The following is a 20,165-nucleotide window of genomic DNA, read 5'->3' as shown; positions in this document are numbered from 1 at the left end:
AGTGGTTTCTGTCCGGTCCTCACTTGTAGGGGGAGAAAAGGGGGTAGTAAGAGAGACCAGCAGGCCAGCTGTGAGCTAGGAACTGCCGCCTTCTCCAGCACAGAGGTGAGGCACAGGGATCGCCTCTGTGAAGCTACCCTGGGCCTGGGAGATGGGTCTCTGTGGTGTCTTTTAGTTTGGGATGAAAAAAACACTGTCCTCTTACTTTAAAAAGGATTTGAGGCTGGGTGTGGTGGCTCACCACCTGTCATCCCAGCACTTTGGGAGGCTGAGGTGGGTGGATCACTTGAGGTCAGGAGTTCGAGACCAGCCTAGCCAACGTGGTAAAACCCCATCTCTACTAAAATCACAAAAATTGGCTGGGCATGATGGCATGCATCTGTAGTCCCAGTTACATGGGAAGCTGAGGCAGGAGAATTGCTTGAACCTGGGAGGTGGAGGTTGCAGGGAGCTGAGATCGCGCCACTGCACTCCAGCCTGGGCAACAGAGTGAGACTCTGTCTCAAAACAAAAACAAACAAACAAGAAAAACCCAAATGAACAACAACAACAACAAAAAAAACCCACGAGAATTCGAGACACATTTTACTGAGTTGCCTCTTGCCTTAACTTCACCTTTGCAGGGGTACTCACCTAAGTGGGGAGCCCCTCTGTGGCAGCCTCCACCCTGGGAAGGCACGATGGCTTGTTTTTGCTTCTTATCCTCCCACTGGCTTACTGAATGATGCTAAAATATGGTACCTCTGCCAAAAATGCTAAGTAGAAGCTTTGGGAGGTATGAGAGTGTTTCACCATACTTGAAATACAAAATGACGTCTCACTGTAACCGTGAAGTTGTGATTAGCTGAGCTACTGCTGAAAAACACCAGGGAAAAGCACAACCCTCTGATTGGGATGCTGGAGCCCAGGTCTGTCTGAGGATGAAAAGTTCAAGTTCTAGACAAAAGAAAGTACTTTTCCTGCTGGGTGGCGGGAGGAATCACACACTTCCTAGGGAAGGCTCTCAAAGCAGCTTCCCTGGCAGGGGCTCTCCTGAAACTGGGCTTCATGGCCATTTGGAGGCACATCATGACCTGATTTTCACCAGGAAAATGGTTTCTGCAAGAGGCTCACAGAATATCATCTGCTTACCAATTTTACTTCTTGCTTCATTTATACTTTCTCCCAGGGCCTTGGCTTCAGAAAATCTGGAGGGGAAAAAAAAAGGAAAATTGTAGTTTTTCTGTTCATCCTACATGATATTTTAAAAATAATAGATTTCTGAGAGGCCGCTAATATATGATGAAACTATTGAAAGACACAAAAGAAAAATCTAAATAAGTAAAATATATTAGGCTTAAAAATAGAGAGAAAATTGGTATTAATTATAGGTATTGTTAATTTTTACTCTATCCAGCACAGCATTTGTATTCTCTTAGTCTCTCATTTATGGCTTTTAATTTACATGGTTTCTTGATGTAAGGATATCAGAATAAAGCCTGGCTGTAAGGTTTCTGTATTGTTTTCTATTGATTATGATACCAGGATCTTATAACCAAAGAATATATACCTAAATAACTTTTTTCTGATTATAAAATAATATATCAGAAGTTATAAAACTATGGCTGGTTATGAGACAAATCCGGCCTGCTGCCTGTTTCTGTAAATAAAGTTGTCCTGGAACACCGCCACCCCTATTCACTGGCGCGTTGTCCGTGGCTGCTTTCATGCTACAAGACAGAGTCGACTAGATGTGATGGAGACTGCGCGGCCTACGGCACTGAAAATATCTTCGACCTGGCCCTTTATAAAAGAAATTTGCTGATTCCTGTTATATACCATTATTAAACCAGATTTTGAAAATATAAAAACAAGAAAAAAATTCCCAAGTACTCCTCTACCCAGAAATAAGCACATTTGATACAAGTATCCACCCCGTCTTTTATAGAGCCAGTATTTATAGGGTTGGGATCATACTGCAGATATGATTTTGTGCCCTGATTTTTTTTTTTTTCACTTAGAAGTCCTTCCCTATATTATGAGACGCTTACCTTTGATGGCTGCATGCTAGTCTACCAGATTGTTGTGCTAATGTTTAGTGAGTGATTCCTTTATGTTTCTGGCCTATGTTTATGAGACACCCATGATGAGCCAACTATGTGCTAGAGAAACAGACAGGACATGGCCTAAGTGAGAACATGTAGTTCAGTCCCTATACATAGTGGGCTCTCATAAAATGTTAGTTGCTTTCCCTCCTCTCCTTTCTGCCATGAAGTTAAAGAGACAATTGAAAGCCTATGAAAGCAAGCACCTAATATATGGCCGAATTAAACGACTGTGCCTTGGAGGGTGCTAGTCATGCCATTAGAGTTTGACTAGGGAGTGACCTGTCCATGAGTGAGTGGGGAGCCGTCAGGAAAGCTTCACGTACAAGGTGGGAGTGACCTGGGTTTTGTGGGAATGACCTGGGTTTTGTGGATCCAGAGGAGTTTTTAGAAAATGTTTTATTATGAAAATTTCCAAATATACACAAAATAGAATACTAGAATGAACCCTAACATACCCAGCATCATATTTTATTAATTGTCCAGTTTTATTTCAACGATTTCCCCTCCCGCCTCTTCTCTTCTCACCTCCCACTCTCTAATATCCCGGCAAATCCCAGATATCCTATTGTTTTATCCTCGAACACTTTAGTTGCCTGGGATTGTGTTGGAGGAAGTGAGCAGAGGAGGGCATTCCAGGCAGGGGAACAACATAAGCAAAGGCCAGAGTGCCACGACTGCTCTGTGTTGGATGGAAAAGAAGTGTGAATTATGTCATTGCTATTTTCCAAATCTGTCTGCTTGGCCTGGGACTGCAGACAGGAGGTTTTCAGGGAAGGGGACTAAACTTTTTCTCAATGTTAGCTTCTTGGGACTCTGCCCCTGGCTTCCTTATTAAGGCTGGTCATGCTCATCGCACATTATGTATGTCCTCTCCTCAGCGATGGCCTGTCACCTTCCAGGGAGAAGTACAGTTCCACTTGATGCAATTCAGACATTTACACGATGCACAGGTCACTGTGCTGGGCTCTATGGGCTCACATGGCCTCTGCTGCTGGGCAGGGATAAGGCGACATTTGCTGCAGGCCATTCAGAAGATGAGGACCATCTTCAACTCTCCACTCTGCCAAGGGAGGGCCTATGACTATTTCATCCCTGCTCTGTCCATCCCCAGTACCTAGGATTTATGGGATCTGACAGTCACACGTTGCTCAATGAGTGATTCCTCCCATTTCCTGTTCCATAGACTTCTAGAAGCTTTAGACTCTTTGGAATAAGGAAAATACAAGAGCAAGGGTGCAAAACTGCTGAAATTCACACCAATGCTAGAGGAAACCAGAGTACAGATAGAAAAGGAAGATAACACAAGCAGAAGAGGGACTTTCCACTGCAGTGCTGCCCAGAGAAGCCCTGACAGACCTGGGATGGGGTTCCCCAGCCTTGGCGGTGCCCAGATGTGTCTGGGGGGCCTGGCAGAGGGAGCCGCTGAGTGCTGTGGTCAGCTCTCTCCAAAGAGCCGCCCTGCTCCAGAGCTGGCAGCAACTGTGGGGAAAGCCACGAGCTGTTCCTCTCTTGCCGTTGCAGCCCAGTCCTGAGCTAAAAAGGGCTTCCCCACTGGAGAGGTGTGGTCTGAGGGCTGTGCAGTCTTCATGAGACCATTTTCCCGTCACTCTGGAAGTTGTCACCACTCCAGGCCACCCCACCCACATGTGTTCCTGATCCCTGGTTGTCAAGACAAACTCTGAAAGGCCCAACCCTGAGTGTGGAGAGGGAAAGAGCAAGTGTCAAGGGAGGTGGGAGAGATGAGAAGGCTAAGGACTCGGTTAGGAAAGATGCGAGAAAGAGGGTGACCCCATCAGTGCTGCCATGTTCTTCCTGGCCCACCTGCACCTCCACACCTCTCCAGCCAGCCCCAGTCTCCTTCCCTCCTCCCTTGCTCCCTTTCCTCCTGCCCTTCTGTCTGAATTCTGCTCACCTAAACTTCACCAGGGGGAGTTGCCTGCCTCCTGATTTTCTAAAAGCACATCCTCATCCATGAGATGGCCGGAAGCCAACTTCTGGCCAAGGGGACATTGCACCCCTGTACAATATCCTAAGGTGCTGCTCACTGCTGAGGAGATGTGGCCTATGCTGATGAGGCTGCACCTTGAGGAGGGGCAGGGAGGTTGTGTAACTCAGCCAGGACCACTGACGACCGCCCGAGGGTTTCTTTCTACTGGTGCCAAAGCATTCCTATTAGGGCATCATTAGTTGTGTGGCTGACTTTGGGGAATGGAAGGTAGCTGGGTGCAGTTCCAGTGTGGATGCAGGCAGGCTGCTGTGTCACCTGCACACAAAATCCTGTGCAGGGGCAGGGGCTAGGCTTGGAAGGGAGAAGGAATGCAATGCTCTGGTGTTCTACTAGCCTGGCTTCCCGTAACATCCAGCCTCCTCCTCTATGGCTCCCACTGGGTGCCAGGCAGGTACTCACAGACCCTGGGGAAATGCTCAGTCATTGGCTTCCAAGAGCCCTGGCTCTTCTGTCTTTTTCCCCCTCTCTCTGGCACCTCCTTTTCAGTCTCCTTTGCTGACATGTTCTGCAGCCTGTTCCTTGAATGTTGATAATCCACAGGATTTTGTCCTAGGCCCACTCCTCACTTTCCCTACTCCCTATAGGCATTCCCTTTATGCCAGTGTGTCCTTGGCTATCTCAACTGACATCTCTCAAATTTCCTCTCAGCCCTGCTTTAGTTCCTGACTCAGGTATCCAACAGCCTGTTTGATACCTTGAAGATAATTAAAATCGACTGTACCCAAAAAGAACTAATCACCTGCCCTGAACACCTCCCCTGTTCTTCCTGTTGTTCCTGTCTCAATGCATGGCGTCATCACTTACGGATGGCTCATGTCAGTAACCTGCATGCCACCCTTTGCCCCTTTCTCTGTTAGCGCCTTCCCTCAATCCTGGAGTTTCAGCCATTCTCCATCCTCGATGTCTATCAGAGCATTCCAGTTAGCTCCAACTGCCTGAGAGCAGAATGCTATCATCTCTCTCCCAGATTATTGCAGCCACTGCTTGCTCCTTCCCCTGCATTTGCACTGCCTGTCCGCAGGCTAGTCCCCACACTTTAGCCTAAGTGATTCTTCTTAATGCAAACCTGGTCCTGTTACTCCCCTGCTCAAAACTCCCCAGTGCTTCCCAGTGACCTCGGGAGAAAGTCCAAATTCCCTAACAGAGTGAAGTAGACTCTTCATGCTCTGGCTCCTGCTGCCTTCTCCAGCTTCTTCTTTTCATCTCCCACAACCTTCCCAGGCTGGCCTGAATCTCAGTTTCATCAAGTGTCACACTGTCTCTCATCTTGGGGACGTCCCCATTACTTGGGGCCTGTCTTTTCCCCTGGCTAATTTCTGCCTAACCCCTCAGTTTCCACAGTGATGTCTCCTCCTCTGGATAGCTCTCCAGGACTGTGCAGGTCTACAATGCGTGACACCCTCAGGTGCCCCCCAGCACCCTGCACTTCTGCCATCGTAGGCAGACGGCATACTATATGTGAACTGCCTGTTTACTTGTTTGTTTTCATTTCAATACGGTAAGCTCCATGAGGACAGCAACCACGTCTGCTTAATTCGCTCTTATCTCTGGGGCTTAGAACAGTGGATTTTACCTGGTAAGCATTCCATAAATATTTGTAGACTAAAAGAAGATAAGCATGCGAGCAAGTGTGTGTGCAAAGGCAATGCGTGCAAGTGAAGAGCACTGAATTGGAAGTCAGAGTAGGACCAAATGCCTGCCTCACCTCTTAGCAGCTGGGTCTCAGGCTCTTCATTTCCAGGATTAGAAAGAGATGCCTGTCAGGGCTGGGTTGATGTGGAAAGAGCATGCATGCAAATGTGTTTTGTGTGTCATAAATTCATTATGACCATGGCCTGGCAGTGTAGGAACCCCCAGTAGGGAATGTGATGGACTGTGAGGTGGGAATGTGTGTTGGAAGCAGTAACCACAGACAATAGTTTGTCTCAGCAAACCAAAGGATTAGAAGGGATCTCTGCAAGTCAATGGTCAAGGACACTCGAGATGGTTGCTGAGTGTCTCATCTTCAATGGGAATAAAAAGGATGGGGGAATTGAGGGAGAATCTGATGTTAACTTCCAAGACCAGTTCCAGAAAGAGTCCCATCCTGCTATGGGGTGTGTCTGGCAGAGATACTCATCATGACTGGGGAAGCAGCTGGCTCTGCCCCACACACCATTCACTAGGGATCATGGGCAGTGGCTGCTTTTACCCATGGGCCAAAGAGACGGGCTGATGTTCATCAGCCACTCAGTCCCCATGAGCCTCTGCACCCAGATGCCCTGTCATGCCAGTTGAGATTGCTTCCTGAGGATGGTGGACAAATATGTGTTTGAGGGCAAAGGGCTCCTACAATATCTTTCCTACTTTTCTTGTCTAGAACAACTAACTTAATATGTTACTTTTTCATAGCGTGAACATCCAATACCCTTCCCTGTCAGAGAGGAGGACAGAAGACTGGACCTATATTTTGCCATTTTTTTCCTCCATAAACTTGTACCTTGTACCCTGGCTGCCTCCACTTTACTGTGATGAAGATCCACCCTTTGTTCCCCTTGTGCTTTTTAAAACATGCCAGTATTCCTTTTCTGTTTCATCTCTCTGGCGATGGCCTCCCTCTCTCGCCTCCAATTGATCAGCTCCTCCTCTGACTCTCTAGAAGCCTGCTGCACCCTCCTGCTTCTCGGAAGCTGTAAGTCCTCTCCAGCCATTTTCTTGGCTGCCAAGATTTCTCAAAGTCAATTTCAAATTGTCATTCACAAACAAAAAAAGTGTTTTTTGGGTACCTGTTTTTTTTTTTTTTTTTGGCCAGCACTGCTTTTAAAATTGTGGAAAGGCTGAGAAGATTTTAATCTAATCTCTGCTCTCAGAGTTTATCATTTTAGTTCAGCAGAAAAGATGTAAATACAGAAGAAAAAAAGGAAAAATCATAAAGGTTAAAATGAAAGTCTAATGGGGGCCAGGAAACTCCTCCTCGCCATGGGAGTTACCTCCTGATGGTGCCACATGGTTTCTCTCCGCCCTCGGTCCGGTTTTCCTGTTGGTTTTAGATGGCTGTTCGATTCTACGTCAGAAGGACCCAACTGAGTGAAGGGGTGCTTTGCTTTGTTTAGTTTACATTTTCAACACCTGCATTTCCAATAGCAGTTAAACTCCCCATTTATTTCTTCTGTTATTGAATGGTACTCTGAGACTGATGGATTCAGCTTGTATGAAAATCTGCCACAAAAGAAAGTTAGCTTGCAGAGCCTGGGCACTGGTATTTGCCAAGCATGGAGTTTCCAGCCTCTCTTCACATTATTGTATACTATACGGATGAGTTATGACTGGAAAATGTAGTGATTGTGAATTGCAATTGTCCTCTGCTGAAAAATCCGGCTTAAGAATTGGCTCACATGCTCTAGTTCACCAAAGGGCGAACATCCTATTCATGTGCCAACATCTTATTTCTCTTGTCACAGACAGGCAGCACAACTTCCTCAGACTGGGGACCAGAGCTTAGAGATGCTAGAGATTCCCTGTGACAGCAGCAAAGGGTGCAGGAAAAAGGGGAAGAAAAACCTTTCTATTAAGTAACATGGGGCTGAGTACATTGGCTTACACCTGTAATCCCAGCACTTTGGGAGGCCCAGGGAGGGAGGAGGATCATTTGAGCCCAGGAGTTTGAGACCACCTTTGGCAACATAGAGGGACCTTATCTCTACAAAAAGTAAAATTGGTCAGGCGTGGTGGCATGCATCTGTAGTCCCAGCTACTCAGGAGGCTGAGGCAGGAGGATCAGTTGAATCCAGGAGGTTGAGGCTGCAGTAAGCCTTGATCACACCACTGCATTCCAGCCTGGGTGACAGAGTGAGACTCTGTCTCTCCAAAAAAAAGTAACATGGAATGAAGGGGATAGAGGAAACAGTCACTGTCCCCTCCTGCAAATCTAAATCAATTCTTATACTCTGGGGTGGGGCTGAGAGAGTCAGAAGAGATTGTGGGTTACCAATAATCCCTGCATTTGTGCTTAGAACCTACTTGCTATGGGGTACAGAGGCTGAACCCATTCAAGGCTTTTGCGTGGTGGCAATTAGTTCCAGCCCCTAATTAGTGGCACTTTGCCAACATAATGTCCCAACAGCACGGTCAGACCACAGAATTAGTCTGACATGAGAAGTTTGGGGTGAAATGGGAGTCCAGGCTGGTGGGTCCTGGTTGCTGAGGTCTATTAGGAAGCCGAGGCTTAGAGATGAGGCAGGAAGCCATAACTGAATTTCACCCTGAGTCAACCCCCTCCAGTCTGTGTCTGTATTCCCAGAACTGCCCATCTTCTCACAGTTGGGCCACATGAGTCCTTCCTGTCACTAGAGGGACTGGGAGCAAATGTGTGGAAGGGGCCTGGGTTACTGGAAGAGCATTTCCTAAAGTAAGGGTGGCATGGAAGTGGCCCTATGAGCGTCTGTGAGGCCCTCCTTTGATGTCTGTTTTTGAAACTCTGCTTCTGCAGTTATTTGTTTTCATACAAGAACATTTTTCTTATTCCTCTTCCTTAAGCAGTTAGGAACATGTAATATCTAATAATTCATTACTCTCCATCAATGCAAATAACAGCTCCAATCCTAAGAAAGGGGTAGGTTCTGTGTTACATCCCCTATACCAAATAGTCCTTTAATGGTTAGTATTACAGGAACATTAAACAGATATAGAAATTTTTTAAAAAATATGGGCCGGTCTCCTGACTTTTCATGTGATTTAAAAAGACGGATTTACTGCTGGGAAAACCTCTTTTCAGAGGAAAGCTTGTGTGAGTTTTATTAGTTCCCTTGCACTATGGCCACAAGGAAGATGGGATCATCGGTATTGCCAGCCCATCCTGCACACCTTAGGTATGTTTAAACTCAAAAGCACATTTGTCGTGTGGGTTGTCAGAACTGTACTGTACGGAGTTAAGTGAGCTCTATATTAGAAGGCTTTGGAAGACCACAACATCCTCATCCCACTCACCCCAGACCCAAATCCCTGCTGAAAATAGACCTAAACTCAGGTTACAAACCAGAACCAGAAACAATGCCAGCTTTAGAATAAGAAAGATGAAGTGCTATGTTCTCCCTAAGTCAGTGGTTCTTCGACTTGAGCATGTGTAAGAATCACTTGGTAATTTTTTTTAACCTGTAGGGTTTGAGGGATCTTACCTTAGAGATTCTGGATCTCATGGTTTCTGGACATTGTCTAAGCCAGTGGTTTGCAAACCTACTTGCTACTGGAATCTGCTTTTTAAAAAGAGATGCTCAGCTTGCACCTAATTTAATCAGAATATCTGGGGAGTCAGGGCCAGGCTTCGGTAACTTTTAAAAGCTCTGTGGGTTCTTTTAATATGAAGCCAGTTATGAGTCCCTTGTGCAAGCTAAGAAGCCTCCCGTATAGACATGGCTGAAGGCTCTTTGGAAGTCTTTTGGATGAGGCAGCTAGCTTGACATGCTTATCTTCAGACAGACAAGGTATCCTGCCCCAACACATCCAACTGGCCATATTACAAATTCATGGCTTACAACATGGACAAGCATTAGAAGACTTGTGAAACCCCTGGATTTACAGGCTGAAATTTGTGCAGATGTGCATATGTCCCCCTTTCTAGGGAGACAGTCCTCAGCTTCACTGGATCCGCTTTATTTTCTCCCCTATCCCTTTGTTTTATTCATTTACTTATTAATTCCTTTTTATCCCCATGCCCTGCTCCCATTCTTGCAGGTAAAATGTGCTAAAGTATATCTGGAACTCAAAAAGTATACCAGGGACTCATAAAGTGTACCTTTTTGCTAAAGTATATCTTTTTGTTTGCATATTTTTCTTTGCTTTCTGTGGATCTATTTGTAATTTATCTGAATCATGTGCTCTTACTCAGTGCCAAGCTTTTAAGATCTATGTTAATTGGTATGCATACATCCAATCCATGACTCCCACCTGCTGCATCCTGCTTCATGGGACATCCGCATTATTCTGCCCGTCTACTTCCCCAGTGATGGATACTCAGCACGTTTCCAACTCTCCTTGGCCATGAATAGCCAAGGTTGCTCACAGCAGCCTGGTGTATGTCCCCTTATAAACCTGCATGAGCACTTCTTGGGAAATATACCCAGAAGAGGAATTGCTGGGTCACAGTGGGAAGCAAGTAGTTCTTTTGACTAGGAAGGGCTGGACTGCCCTCCATATACAGAACCATATACTCCCATTCCCTTCACTGGATTCCTGAATGAGCTGAGATCTGCCCTCTGGTAAAGTGTAAAAGCCAGGATGATAGTCTAGGCTGGGCCTTTGACCCTCATTGCGGTTTGCTTTTCTGTTTGCCATTCTTTTTCCTTCTTCCGGGTCTACCTTCTTTCCCATTCCCTGTGGCTGCTGTGTTAAACCTTCATCATCACCCTCAAGTCTCCTATTCTACCTCAACTTCTTTTTCACAGAGAAAATGGAGGTCATCTTTAATTTTCTCTCTCCTTTTCTCAATGTGCCAATGTCAGCCCCATCTTGATTTGTTTTTCCATTCTTGCTCCCTTCCAGGGCTAACCTCCACCGAGCTTTTATCCCCTACCTTCCTGTCTTCCAGGAGCCTTGCTGTGTCAGCTTTTCCTGTTGTTTCTCTACCTCTCTCTCTTACCATTGGCTTATTCTGTGGTCTACAATATTAGCCAATTCTTTCCCATCCTGAAACCAACTTCCCTTCTACTTAAGCTACCTCTCTTTATTCTTTTTAAAAATGTTTTTTGGCCAGGCACAGTGGCTCATGCCTGTAATACCAGCACTTTGGGAGGCCAAGGTGGGCGGATCACGAGGTCAGCAGATCAAGACCATCCTGGCTAACATGGTGAAACCCTGTCTCTACTAAAACTACAAAAAATTAGCCGGGCATGGTGGTAGGTCCCGTAGTCCCAGCTACTCAGGAGGCTGAGGCAGGAGAATCACTTGAACCCGGGAGGTGGAGGTTGCAGTGAGCCAAGATCACACCACTGCACTCCAGGCTGGGCAACAGAGAAAGACTCCGTCTCAAAAAAAAAAAAAAAAAAATGTTTTTCATCTATCACCAACTTTTTAAATACAATGACATTTCTTCTCACTCACTCCTCCATGCCTGGCAGTCCAACCAATGGCCTTCTAGTTGCAAAATCTCTGTGCACTTCCCAGTTCCCTCCTGCTTATTTCTCTGTTGCATCTGACACTATTGACAGTCTGCTTCTTCTTGGAGGTGGCTCTCCTCTTGACTTGGCTCTCAGGACATTATTTTCTCCTGGTTCACCCCCTCTTCTTTCTGCTTCTTCTCAGTCTCCATCATGGCCTCCTTTCCCTCTACCTTCCCTTCAAACTCCTTTCCCTTATGGCTCCCCTCTTCAGGCCTCAGCACTGCCACATGTCCTCCTGAGAGCTCATCTACTTCTTAGGCTTCCTGAGTTGTCATATGATTCTCAAACCCGGATCTCATTTTAATTCATCAAGTAGTTCTTGAAAATTTACTGCGTGCTAGGATCCAGAGTCCCATGTGACATATGAGAGTTCACTTTTTCTTCTGAGCTCTAGACCCCTACATCTGATAGAGTTTGTTTGCTACAGTTTGTGGATATGCGTATACCTCACAGACTAGCTAAAATAAATTATATACTTCTAAGTAAGCTTCTTTTGAAGGGGTCCAGAACATAGCCCTGTCTGACAACATGTCAGCAGATAATCCTGTCTGTTCTGATTTTAGCCTGGAGAAGGCACCAAAGGTCTCTGGGCCACAAGATGTGCACATATTTTCTTTGACTAAGACAGGACTGCTCTCCAGAACAGCTGGAGTGCCTGCAGTTCTAAGAATATAATTTGGTCCATAGATTTTTTTCCCTCTCCTTTGGAACAGTAAGACATGGACAGAGTACAGGCTTATGAGAATGACTGTATGATGTGAGAATTGTAAATCACGTTGATACTGTCAGTAACAGACCCTGCCTTAAATTTGCTTACCCCAATAGTACTGGGACAGTGAGGCTCACACATGAAGGAGAATTGTACCAGGCTGGATATAATTAAATGTGAAACTGAATAAACTTTCTTGTAATAGTTGAGTTGGGCAGATTAGGAAGGACAGAGTAAGCAAATCTCCTCTAGGCTGGCCTGGCTGAGCCTCGGAGGACCAGTTGCTCCCTGAGACAGCCTTACCTCTGTTTCAGAATCTGTTTGTTGTCATCGATGGTAACGCTGTCAGCGTGGTCCCTCTTGAAGATTTCAAAAGCCTCCTGGCGTCCTAATGACATTTCCTCTCTCATTCCTGTTTGGAGACACAGGGAAATGGCCTCAGTCACGGCATCAGGATCCTATTAATTTCATTGTCACTTTAGTCAGACCACAAAACCAGCCCTGGCTCCAAGAGGCCCACAGCAGAGAGGCTCTGACCAGACAGGTGGCCCCAGGCTCTTCCAGCTGGCCACCAACCCGCCTAGGAGGCCCTTCCAGTGCCACCCGCTGCACCCCGCAGGACTGTGCCTGCACAGCCATGTGACTCGTGGGGGGCGGGGTTTGGAACGCCTGCCTGCTCGGAGGAAATGAAAACCAGAACGCCAAGCCCTGGATTGCCGAGGACGTCTGCAAATGTATTTTCTTGCCATCGTTCAGTGCCACATTTCTCCCTGGTATGCCCTATTTTGTTTTTCTGTTAAATTTCCAGGCATTTAGTTAAAGGAATTATAATCCAAACTGAAAGATAGCATCTAGAAAATTCTGCTCTTAGTCTCCGTGTAACAATTCATTCTTGTTTCCTGTGGTTAGTGAGGGGGTCTCCGCTTTTCTTCAGGAGTTAGGTTCTCAATCACAAGACCCATGAGCTGGCCATGGCAGGGGTCCCTAGGTCATCTCTAACTTCAATATCCTGTATCGCCTTTGCCAACAAAAGCCAACCCTCACTGCTGGGCGCTGTTCAGAGTTTAACTTCTGGAGCCACAGTCAGTACAGCCAGGACCAGGCTCTCCTCACCACCTCCCGGAATGAGGGTCAGTGCAGATGTGTGCCTGGGACCCCTCAGTGAGAGCTGAATTCACCGCTGGATTTTGGATGCATCTACAGTGCCATTTTTTAAAATGCTTCCACCCTTGGTTCCTTTGCTTGGGAGGCCTTTTCCCACGTTTTCCTCCAGTGACTCTATCTCTGTGGAGCTTTTGTCAAAGCCCAGGCAGAACAAACCCTCTTTCCACCATGTTCCTTAACAATACACCTATAACACCCACAGCCCAGTGGTGGACACTGTCACTTCACATGACAATCCTTTCTGGTGAAATGTAAGTTTCTCAGGGGGTAGAGATAATAGTTTTTTGTTTGTTTGTTTTGTGAATCCTTGTGTCTTGTTCAATGTCTGGCATTTAGAAGGTGCTCAGCATACATCTGTTAAACGAATCAGGTTGAGAATGAAGCTGGGTGGTGCTGAGCCTTGCTCTTGTTGCTGTGGGAACACAGTCCGGGGTTAGCGAGACTTACCCTGAGGCCAAGCGTTCCGCACAGGCTTTCATATGGGCCACATATCACATCTCCTCTTGCCTGGAAAAAACTCTCTGAGTCCCATCATCCATCCTAAGGGTGAGTAACTGGACTAGCCCATCTGACACCAATTTAATGATTACTGTTGATAAAAATAGCACCGTGAAGAATATCTAAATGGTGAGGCACACAAAGACACCCCGCCCTTTTCCGATCAGAAACAAATGGGGACGACTCAGCTTTGTCTCCACATCTGCCTTGCACACTCTAGAATTGAGTAGGCCTGGGAATCTGCTTATGCAAGATGAGGAAAGATGATCCCTGGTGCATGAGAGCCATTGAGGGGCACGTTTCCCCAGCAGAGCCCATCAGGAGCCAGCGGATTAATTCCATACCTCTCCCCTGTCCGGGCCTGCACCCAGTTCTAACAGTGCATGCCTTTTGCTACATAATAAAATAATAACAGACGGTAGAAGGCATGAGACTTTGGACTGGAGTTAGGGAAGAGAAAAGCTCCACAGAGACCACACTGGAACCTGCTTGTGGAATCCCCAAATTGCCTCCCGCAGGGGAGCTGATGAGCAGGCTTCCACCAACAGAGGTGTGGGGGTGGTGGGTGAAAGGGGTGTGGGGGTGGGGAGTGAAAGGCTGCTCAAAAAGCTGCAGGGAAGAAGGTTCACAGCCTCTTCCCTCTCAGGCTCTGCTTTCTCTGCAGAGTTGACAGTGTGAACTGACAGCTGGGTGGCAAGGACCATGCCAGAGCCCGTGGCACTGTGGCGGCATCCACTCCTGGGAGAACTTACAAGGCACTGAGCAACCCACTGGGACTAACTATATTTCCAACAACCAAAAACACAAAAGTAAATGACAATGTGAAAACACAAAACAACATGAAACGCACCTTCCCTGAGGTGCACTGGGGCCTGGGCGGTGGGAGCGGAAAGGACATGGAGGGCACAGAGGAGACAAGCGCAGGAAGTTTGGGATTATTGTGTACACAGTCTTGAAGGACCTATTAAGAAATTCGGGGCCAGCAGCATAACATATTCTACATGCATTGCCAACTTTCAAAGACTGAAAATGAATAAAGTACACATTATGGGAAAGTTACACTGGAAGGATTTAATACTCCTGATGACTTAAAAGGCACTTAGGGGTCCTGAAGTGCCAAGGGCTTATCATCAGAAACATAACATTGATTTTCCTTCTATCATGGACAAAGTATTCTGGAGTTGGAGTGAGTTGATTGTGGTGACCACAGGTGAAGGACATCAGAATGATGGCTATAATCTTGTCAGCTGGTTTCCCAAATGTCCACTCAGGGAGGCCAAGGTGAGGTGGCTGAAGTGTAGCTGGAAGGCAAAGAGGCAAGGCAAGGCCAGGATGCCTGCAGAGACTTCATGGCCACCACTTGGAGCAAGGCTGAGGTCCACAGAGGGAGGCACGTGGGAAGGACTCACGGGCAGCTCCAGTGTGTGAGCCCAGGTCCCAGCCTGGCCCTACCCTTGCCCATCCGCATTCTGCTTGTTCAGAGCTCATGTGCAGCTCCTTTGGATTGCACTAATATACCACTTCTCACCCCAGTTTGGGATCAGCTGCAAAGTTAATGAACAGCTTTTATTTACTGAAGAAATCACTTCGTTGTCCCCCTGAGGATTTAGAAAACAGGCTCTTTCTCTTATGGCAAGTTCTTGTCCCTCAGCGTGCACTGTATGCATTTGAAACAGAAAGAGCAAAGGAGCAAAAAGGGTGATTAAAAGCTCACCTTGCTAATGAGACAATCATCTATTTATTCTCTCAAGAAGTATTTATTTATATTAGGCATTGTGCTAGGCATGTGGCAGAGATGTAAAGTTGAATATTAAAGCTTTGATCCTTGGTTTAAAGAATTTGAAGTCCAGTAAGGGAGAAAGAAAAATGAAAAATGGCTGGGCACAGTGGCTCACACCTGTAATCCTAGCACTTTGGGAGGCCGAGGTGGGTGGATCACCTGAGCTCAAGAGTTTGAGACCAGCCTGGGCAACACGGTAAAACCCCATTTCTACTAAAATACAAAAAAAAAAAAAAAAAAATTAGCTGGGCATGGCGGCACACACCTGTAATCCCAGCTACTTGGGAGGCTGAGGCGGGAGAATCACTTGAACCTAGGAGGCAGAACCCCGTTGCAGTGAGCCAAGATAGCACCACTGCATTTCAGCCTGAGTGACAAGGTGTGACTCTGTCTCAAAAAAAAAAAAAAAAAAAAAGAAAAATGAACAAATATTTACAATGGAGGTTGCTGCTTGCTGTAGACAGGCATGTGTCCAGCATGCGGGAGAGGGAGGAAGGGAGGCAGGGACCCTCAGGGAGAGTAGGAGAAGGCTGTAAGCAGGAGGGAGCAAGTGAACTTCATCCAGAAGGACCCTAAAGGATGGAGCAGCATTTCCCAGGTGGAGAAGACATGGAAGAAGATACCAGGTGGAGGGGGCAGACATTGGAGTGTGGATTAAAAATGCAACCTGATTAATATGGGTGGCTCTGCCGTCCAACAGAAATGATCTCTAGGTGATTAAAAAATGAATTTCTTGTATACTCTATACCAAGAATAGTATCATGGGCTTTCTTACATATTATTTCAGTTAAATTTCTCTATGATCTCTGTTAATAATTTCATTTTATAGTTGAAGAAACTGAGGCTTAGATAAACAAGTGATTATAAAGGGGTGAAAAATGCCCAGCTTTTAGAGGCAGTCATTTCTGCTCTTAGATCAGTTTTTCCAGGGAAAGTAGGCCTGACAGAGAGGGCAGGGTGGTGGGGCTCAAAATGACCTCGTAGTATTAATAGTAGATTTACCCATGAGATCATACTCTTATTAGTGCCTCTCTGTCTAAAATGTTGATTTATTTTTACAATATCACAGAAAAACAGAACCATATATATATTTTTTACTACCTGCATAGTTTACTTCATCTGTTAATATGTTTTATTATTATTTCTAGAATTCGTAAGCTCCAGGAGGGCAGGTATTTTAAAAAAAATTTATTTCAATAGCTTTAGGGGTACAAGCGATTTTTGGTTACACGGATTAATTGTACAGTGGTGAAGTCTAGGATTTTAGTGTGCCCATCACCTGAATAGTGTACATTGTACCCAATAGGTAGTTTTTCATCCCTCACCCTCCCAATCTCCCCCATTTGAGCTCCAATATCTGTTATACCACTCTGTACACATTTGCATACCCATAGCTTAGCTCCCACTTATAAGTGAGAATATGTGGTCTTTTGTTTTCTGTTCTCGAGTTACTTTACTTAGGATAATGGCCTCCAGTTCCATCCAAGTTGCTGCAAAAGACATTATTTTGTTCTTTATGGCTGAGTAGTAATCCACACCACATTTTCTTTATCTGTTCGTCAGTTCATGAACACTTGTTTTGATTTTGTATCTTTGCAATTATAAATTGTGCTGTGATAAACATATGTATCCATGTGTCTTTTTTATATAATGACTTGTTTTCCTTTGGGGAGATACTCAGTAGTGGGATTGCTGGATCAAGTGGTAGATTTACTTTTAGTTCTTTGAGAAATTTCCATAGAGTTTTCCACAGAAATTGTATTAATTTACAGTCCCACCAGCAGAGTATAAGCATTTCCTTTTTACCACATCTGTGCCAACATCTATTGTTTTTTGACTTTTTATTAATGGCCTTTCTGGCTGGGGTAAGATGGTATTTCATTGTGGTTTTAATTTGCATTTCCCTGATAATTAATGATGTTAAGCATTTTTGCATGTTTGCTGGCCATTTTTATATCTTTTTTTGAGAGATGTCTCTTCATGTAATTTTCCCACTTTTTAATAGGATTATTTGTGTTTTTCTTGCAGATTGGCTTGAGTTCTTTGTAGATTCTGGATATTACTCCTTTGTCAGAAGCACAGTTTGCAAATGTTTTCTTTCATTCTGTAGGTTGTGTGTTTACTTTGTTGATTATTTGTTTTTCTGTGCAGAAGCTTTTTAGTTTAATTAGGTCTCATTTATTTTTGTTTTTGTTGCATTTGCTTTTAGGGCCTTAGTCATGAATTCTTTGCCTAGTCCAATGTTCAGAAGAGTTTTTTCTAGTTTTTTTTTTCCTAGAATTTTTATGGCTTCAAGTCTTAGATTTAAGTCTTGAATCCATCTTGAGTTAATCTTTGTATATGGTGACAGATAGGGATCCAATTTTATTCTTGTACATGTGGCTATCCAATTTTCCAAGCACTATTTATTAAATATAGTGTCCTTTCCCCAGTGTATGTTTTTGTCTGCATTGTCAAAGATCAGTTGGTTGTAAGTATTTGCTTTATTTCTGCATTCTCTATTCTGTTCCATTGGTCTGTGTGTCTACTTTTACACCAGTACTGTGGTGTTTTGGTTATTATAGCTTTGTAGTATAATTTGAAATAGGTAATGTGATTCCTCCAGATTTGTTCTTTATGCTTAGGATTGCTTTGGCTATTCAGGCTCTTTTTTTGGTTCCATATTAATTTTAGGATTTTTTTTTCTAATTTTGTGAAAAGTGATATTAGTATTTTGATAGGAATTGCATTGAATCTGTAGAGTGCTTTGGGCAGTATCGTCATTTTCACAATATTAATTCTTCTGATTCATGAGTGTGGGATATTTTTCCATTTGTTTGTGTCATCTATGTTTTTTTTTTCATCAATGTTTTGTAATTCTTCTTGTGGAGATTTTTCACCTCCTTTGTTACATGTATTTCTAGGTATTTTCTATATTTTTTGTGGCTATTGTAAAAGGGATTGAGTTCTTCTTTTGAGTCTCAGCTTGGTCCTTGTTGGTGTAAGCGGTAATACTGATTTGTGTACATTGATGTTGTAAACAGAGGCTTCACTGAATTCAATTATCAAATCTAGCAATCTTTCAAAGATTGAAAGATTGAAAAAATCTTTCAATCTTTGTTTGCAGCAGTATTTCTAGAATCCAGATAGTACTTGGCATACAAGAGCACTATAGTGTATTTGGCACACAAAATATCTTTTGAATGAATGAATGAATGAAAAAATGCTTTAGATGCTTAATGTCTTTCCTTCTGGTATAGCATATTGTGATGCTGTGAAAAATGAGGCATGTATCCATTGCTCTCTCTCTCTCTCTGTCACCATGCTACTGGACAGTTTCATCTCCTACATGGTATGATTTTAGAAGTTCAACACCATCTTCTCCTCAGTACATGTCACCATGCTTACTGGCCCACCATTAGAGATGAATTCCAACTCCAAGAAGCTTTTATAAAAATGCAGCTACAGTCCTGCCCCATATAATGACATTTCAATCAATGGTGAACTGCATGTACGATGGTGCTCCCATATGGTGACACAGTTGTCATAATGTCATAGTGCAACACATTTGTCACATGTTTGTGGTGATGCTGGTATAAATAAGCCTACTGTGATGCCAGTTGTATAAAAATATTGCATATACAATTATATAGTACATAATACTTGATAATAAATGACTATTTTACTGGTTCATGTATTTACTATACTTTATTTATTTATTTATTTATTTATTTTTGAGACAGAGTTTCACTCTTGCTGCCCAGGCAGGAGTGCAGTGGCCTGATCTCAGCTCACTGCAACTTCTGCCTTCTGGGTTCAAGCGATTTTCCTGTCTCAGCCTCCTGAGTAACTGGGATTACAGGCGTCCACCACCACGGCTGCTAACTTTGTGTATTTTTAGTAGAGATGAGATTTCACCATGTTGACCAGGCTGGTCTCGAACTCCTGACCTCAGGTGATCCACCCACCTCAGCCTCCCAAAGTACTGGGATTACAGGTGTGAGCCACCGTTCCTGGCCTACACGATACTTTTTATCATTATTTTAGAGTGTACTTCTTCTACTCATAAACAATAAGTTGACTGTAAAAAAGCCTTGGGCAGGTCCTTCAGAAAGTATTGCAGAAGAAGGCATTGTTATCACAGGAGCTCCATGTGTGTTACTACCCCTGAAGACCTTCAGTGGGACAAGGAGGTGTGGAGGTGGAAGACAGTGACACTGATGGTCCTGACACTGTGTCTTTGTTTATAACAACAAAGTCTAAAAGCTTAAAAAAAATAAAAAATTTTTAAAATAGGGAAAAGCTGATAGAATAAAGATATAAAGAAAAAATACTTTTGTACAGCTGTATAATGTGTGTTTTAAGCTAAGTTATTACAGAGTTCAAAACTTAAAAAATTAGGTTTATAAGATAAAAAAGTTATAGTAAGCTAAGGTTAATTTATTATTGAAGAAATATTAGAAAAAATGAATTTAGTGTAGCTTAAGTGTACAGTGTTTATAGAATACACAGTAGTGTACAGTAATGTTCTAGGCCTTCACACTCACTGACTCACCCAGACCAGCTTTCCCTCCTTCAAGTTCCATTCATGGTAACTGTCCTATACAGGTGTTTTTATTTTTACACTGCATTGTTACTGTACCATTTCTATGTATAGATACACAAATGCTTATCATTGTGTTACAGTTGCCTACAGTATTCAGTGCAGTAACATGCTATACAGGTTTGTAGCTGAGGAGCATTAGTTTATCCGATCTAGCCTAGGTGTGTAGTAGTCTATACCATCTAGGTTTCTTTTTTTTTTTTT

At 44.2% G+C, this 20,165-nt stretch overlaps 1 protein-coding gene across 2 annotated transcripts in view; it reads right to left on the bottom strand.

The window, feature by feature from the left end:
• Nucleotides 1-12,578, bottom strand: part of LOC113219905 (kinesin-like protein KIF6) — a 95,507-nt gene extending 82,929 nt beyond the window's left edge. The window contains exons 1-2 of one of the 2 annotated variants that reach the window (XM_026448106.2): nt 12,241-12,578; nt 1,132-1,187 (exon numbers count right to left, since the gene is read on the bottom strand). In XM_026448106.2, the coding sequence (XP_026303891.1) occupies nt 1,132-1,187; nt 12,241-12,347 (163 nt within the window). In that variant the 5' untranslated portion in view covers nt 12,348-12,578. The remainder of the gene's footprint in view (nt 1-1,131; nt 1,188-12,240) is intronic. The other variant, XM_026448107.1, reaches the window with a different exon arrangement.
• Nucleotides 12,579-20,165: the final 7,587 nt, after the last annotated feature.

The sequence above is a fragment of the Piliocolobus tephrosceles genome, chromosome 5, assembly GCF_002776525.5.
Source record: "Piliocolobus tephrosceles isolate RC106 chromosome 5, ASM277652v3, whole genome shotgun sequence".
Taxonomy (NCBI): domain Eukaryota; kingdom Metazoa; phylum Chordata; class Mammalia; order Primates; family Cercopithecidae; genus Piliocolobus; species Piliocolobus tephrosceles.
Note: the sequence above shows the minus strand (reverse complement) of the source record. Positions and strands in the feature narration are given on the sequence as shown.